The sequence below is a fragment of the Xiphias gladius genome, chromosome 6 (genome assembly GCF_016859285.1).
Source record: "Xiphias gladius isolate SHS-SW01 ecotype Sanya breed wild chromosome 6, ASM1685928v1, whole genome shotgun sequence".
Taxonomy (NCBI): domain Eukaryota; kingdom Metazoa; phylum Chordata; class Actinopteri; order Istiophoriformes; family Xiphiidae; genus Xiphias; species Xiphias gladius.
The window spans coordinates 5,590,876-5,594,807 of NC_053405.1; the positions used below are offsets into that span (position 1 = coordinate 5,590,876).

Below are 3,932 nucleotides of genomic sequence, written 5' to 3' on the forward strand. Positions count from 1 at the left end.
AACCTCAACAAAAAACTTTTAGCCGTTTTGGACAGTAGAGCCATGTGAGTGAATTATCGGGCCTTAAAGTGCGTGATGCCGGTTCCGTATCATACTAATCGTAGTCTGGTCGGTTTGATCCATAGTGAAGTGAAGCAGGTGGAGGCCGCTTTTCATTCACGCTAATTGGCTGACACGCTTGTTCAGGCTTATATGAATGAGCTGTGCCTTTTGTGCAAGCACACTTTATCTTAAAATATTCCTCACCTTTATTTCTCCTCCCCTCGTGTCCCCGGTAGCGCCCCCCCCCCCCCCTACAAAGCCCTAACAACAACAGCAGCACTGTGGCGGTGGAAGTGGAGTGGAGTTTGGTCTTTGTCCGGACAGATGTAGCGACAACATCCCAAACAAAAACCGCTTATTTGTGCTGAGATGAGCCCGTCTGCCTTCTGTGTGTTGGCATTCAACTTCACTAAACAAAAGGACCAGGGGGAAACATCTTGGATTACCTTTCCCCTTTTCAACGCTCAAAACCAGCCGTGGCTTCTCACACTCACACACTCACACACACCACCGCCATTCAATGCTTTGAGTTAACCAACAAAGTTTATTTAAGTGTTGTTATGTTATTGGGGCCGTAAGTGGGGGGGAATTAGTGACTTTTTGGTTTTGAACAACGGCAGCGTCGTGGCCCGTGGCTTACTGTCAGCACAAGGCTGCCGGCACCTTCGACACATGACGGTACTGACACCATTAATGTCAACATCTGAGTCATCTAAATTTTTTAAAAAGCGTTTATTTAACATTTCTCTTATTTGATTTTAAACATGTGGCACATTGATTTTTGTTTGTTTGTTTTTTTTGCTAGAATTCAGGCGACATATTTTAACCCAAACAATGACCAAAACAGGAGTGAATTGACTTACTACTTACTAGAAATTCTTAGGGGTGTGTTTATATAAATATATTTTTAGGATTATCCGGAAACTTTTTTTTTTTTTTTTGTCCTATTTTTGGCATAAAGTTTGCAAGACAACACAGCTACAACAGCCGGCAAGCCTTTGCAACTCCCTCTTCCTCTGTTTAATGCCAGAAAATGTCCACAAAGTGCCACCATGCATGTATTCCCAGAGAAATGTCTCCATAAGCCTGGAAATAGTAAATATGTACTTTGAATTGGCTCATATGGGCAGCCTGTGCCTGTGCGTGTGTGTGTGTGTGTGTGTGTGTGTGTCTCGGGGCAGGGCTGACCCCGCCCCTTTATGCTAATTAAGGTCTCCCATTGGTGTGTCAGGGGAGCAGGCCGGCTCTGATTGGCCAGGTCGAAGCCATTTATTCGCTGACAGCCCCGTCACATGAATGGTTGTCTATTAACTTGTTCAAAAACTATCTGGAGTTGTCAAGGCTCGGGCGGACAGAGGCGAAAAAGTACAGTTTGTTAATGCTTTTTCGGAGAAGCGACGGGAGAAGTTTTGTGGACACAACATAGCAGGGACCTATTGGGAGAAAGCTCTCCGTCTCACACTCACTCACTCACTCACACTCACACACTCTCACACTCACACACACACACACACACACACACACGCTCACTCTGAAGCACACTCGCTGAGAGGGAGAGAGAGAGAGAGTGAGAGTGTGTGGAGACGCGGCTTGGTGCTTGTTCTTGGGTTTTTTTTTTTGGGGTCCAGAGAAAAAGTTGCAGAGAAAAATCGACAGGTAACTTCCAGCAGCAGCCCTGCGCTCCTCACTGTCCTGCCTCTGGCTTGTGGAGTTTGTCTCTGTGTGTGGTTCCTTTTTTTTTTCTCCCCCCTCTGCTCGGAAACTCCAACTAAACGCTGTTCCTGATGTATAACATGATGGAGACTGAACTGAAGCCCCCAGCTCCCCAGACTAACACGGGGGGCACGGGCAACACCAACACGTCCGGCACTGGCACCAACCAGAAAAACAGTCCGGAGCGGGTCAAGAGACCCATGAACGCGTTCATGGTGTGGTCCCGAGGCCAGAGGAGGAAGATGGCCCAAGAAAATCCCAAAATGCACAACTCGGAGATAAGTAAGAGACTGGGCGCGGAGTGGAAACTTCTGTCGGAGAGCGAGAAGAGACCTTTCATCGACGAAGCCAAGAGGCTGCGGGCCCTGCACATGAAGGAGCATCCGGATTACAAATACCGGCCCCGGCGGAAAACCAAGACCCTCATGAAGAAGGACAAGTACACCTTGCCCGGCGGGCTGCTGGCTCCGGGAGGAAACGGGATGGGAACTGGGGTCGGTGTAGGGGTGGGCGGCGGGTTGGGCGGCGGGGTGAACCAGCGGATGGACAGCTACGCGGCGCACATGAACGGCTGGACCAACGGGGGCTACGGCATGATGCAGGACCAGCTGAGCTACCAGCACCCCGGGCTGAACGCGCACAACCCGAGCCAGATGCAGTCCATGCACCGCTACGACATGAGCGCCCTGCAGTACAACACCATGACCAGCTCCCAGAGCTACATGAACGGCTCCCCGACATACTCCATGTCCTATTCCCAGCAAACCACGCCGGGGATGACCGCCCTGGGCTCCATGGGGCCCTCCTCGGTGGTGAAGTCCGAGTCCAGCAGCTCCAGCCCGCCCGTCGTCACCTCGTCGTCCCACCGGGCCGCCCCGGGCTGCCAAAGCGGAGACCTGAGGGACATGATCAGCATGTACCTGCCCGGGGCGGAGGTCAGCGAGCAGACCGCCCAGACCAGGCTACACATGTCCGGGCACTACCAGAGCACCGTGCCCGGGACGACGATCAACGGCACGCTGCCCTTAACACACATGTAAGAGACACAAAGCAGAGAGAAAGAGAGAGAGAGAGAGAGAAAAAAAAGAACTTTTATATGAGAAACTGTGGACTACTTAACGTTGGACTATTTTTGTACAGAAAAATTTCGGGGTGGGAAAAGTTGTATAGAAGTCTCCAGGAAAAGGACACACGACTCTTTTTTTTTTTTCTTTCATTTTATTCTAAGGAAGCTCTAGAGGAAACGGTAGGAGATCCCCTCTTCACTGGTGGATGAAGTTTGGAAGACTAGAAAGTGGGAGTCGCAATCAAATGTTTTATTATTGCAATCACCTTTTGTACAGTATTTATCAAAGAAACATTACAATCAGATGAAATTGTTTGTTAAATTGCAAGAGGTTGCGTTTTTTTTCTTTTTTTTTCTTTTTATTTTTTTTTTAATATAAAGCAACGCCAGTTCTGCAGAAAATATTAAACGTGAAAAAAGGCAGAACTGGAATTATATGGGAGCGATCAGTTATGCTCCTTTATTACTGCAAACATTGGAAAGAAAAAGGGACATAAAACGAAGCAGGTAATACTGTTTTTTTATTTCATTCAAGGTCAATGTTACTAAACATTTTAATTTCTTAAAAAAAAAAAAAAAGATAAGACACTTTTTTCTCATACAGCTTAAAATATAGGTTGTTAATTTATATTTCCGTCTCCCACTTTTCATCTGTTAGAGGTATGACGCTTGTGCTCTTTATTTTCTAATTGATTTGTACAATTTCTGTATATTTACTGTGATATTTTAAGTTTTTATTTCAAAATTCATTCCCGTAGTTGTATTTTAAAAATTGTGGCCTGTACGCAGAAGCCAACCACTCCATGTATATATATACCGGAACTAATACCATCCTTATAACAGTTACAGTTTCAGCTGAGTATATTTTTTTTCAATATGCAGTTTGAAATGAATAAATTTTGGAAATTTGGATACTTGAAATTGTATGAGTTTTGATTTTTATTTCCCTCAGTCATTCTGTGTGTGAAGGCAGTCACCGCATGTTGAGTTGTCATCTGTCTGTGTCCTGCTGCAGTTGTGTTAATTCTCTGCTGTAAATTCCACACTGTCTCTTTACATTTTTATTTTTTTTTTATCAGTGCAAAGTATTAGACTTGAGCTTACAAAAATT

At 45.9% G+C, this 3,932-nt stretch overlaps 1 protein-coding gene across 1 annotated transcript; it reads left to right on the forward strand.

The window, feature by feature from the left end:
* Window positions 1–361: 361 nt before the first annotated feature.
* sox2 (SRY-box transcription factor 2) lies at window positions 362–3,715 on the forward strand. Its single transcript, XM_040129175.1, has one exon. The coding sequence runs from the start codon at window positions 1,827–1,829 to the stop codon at window positions 2,793–2,795; it is 969 nt and encodes a 322-aa protein (XP_039985109.1). The 5' UTR covers window positions 362–1,826; the 3' UTR covers window positions 2,796–3,715.
* Window positions 3,716–3,932: the final 217 nt, after the last annotated feature.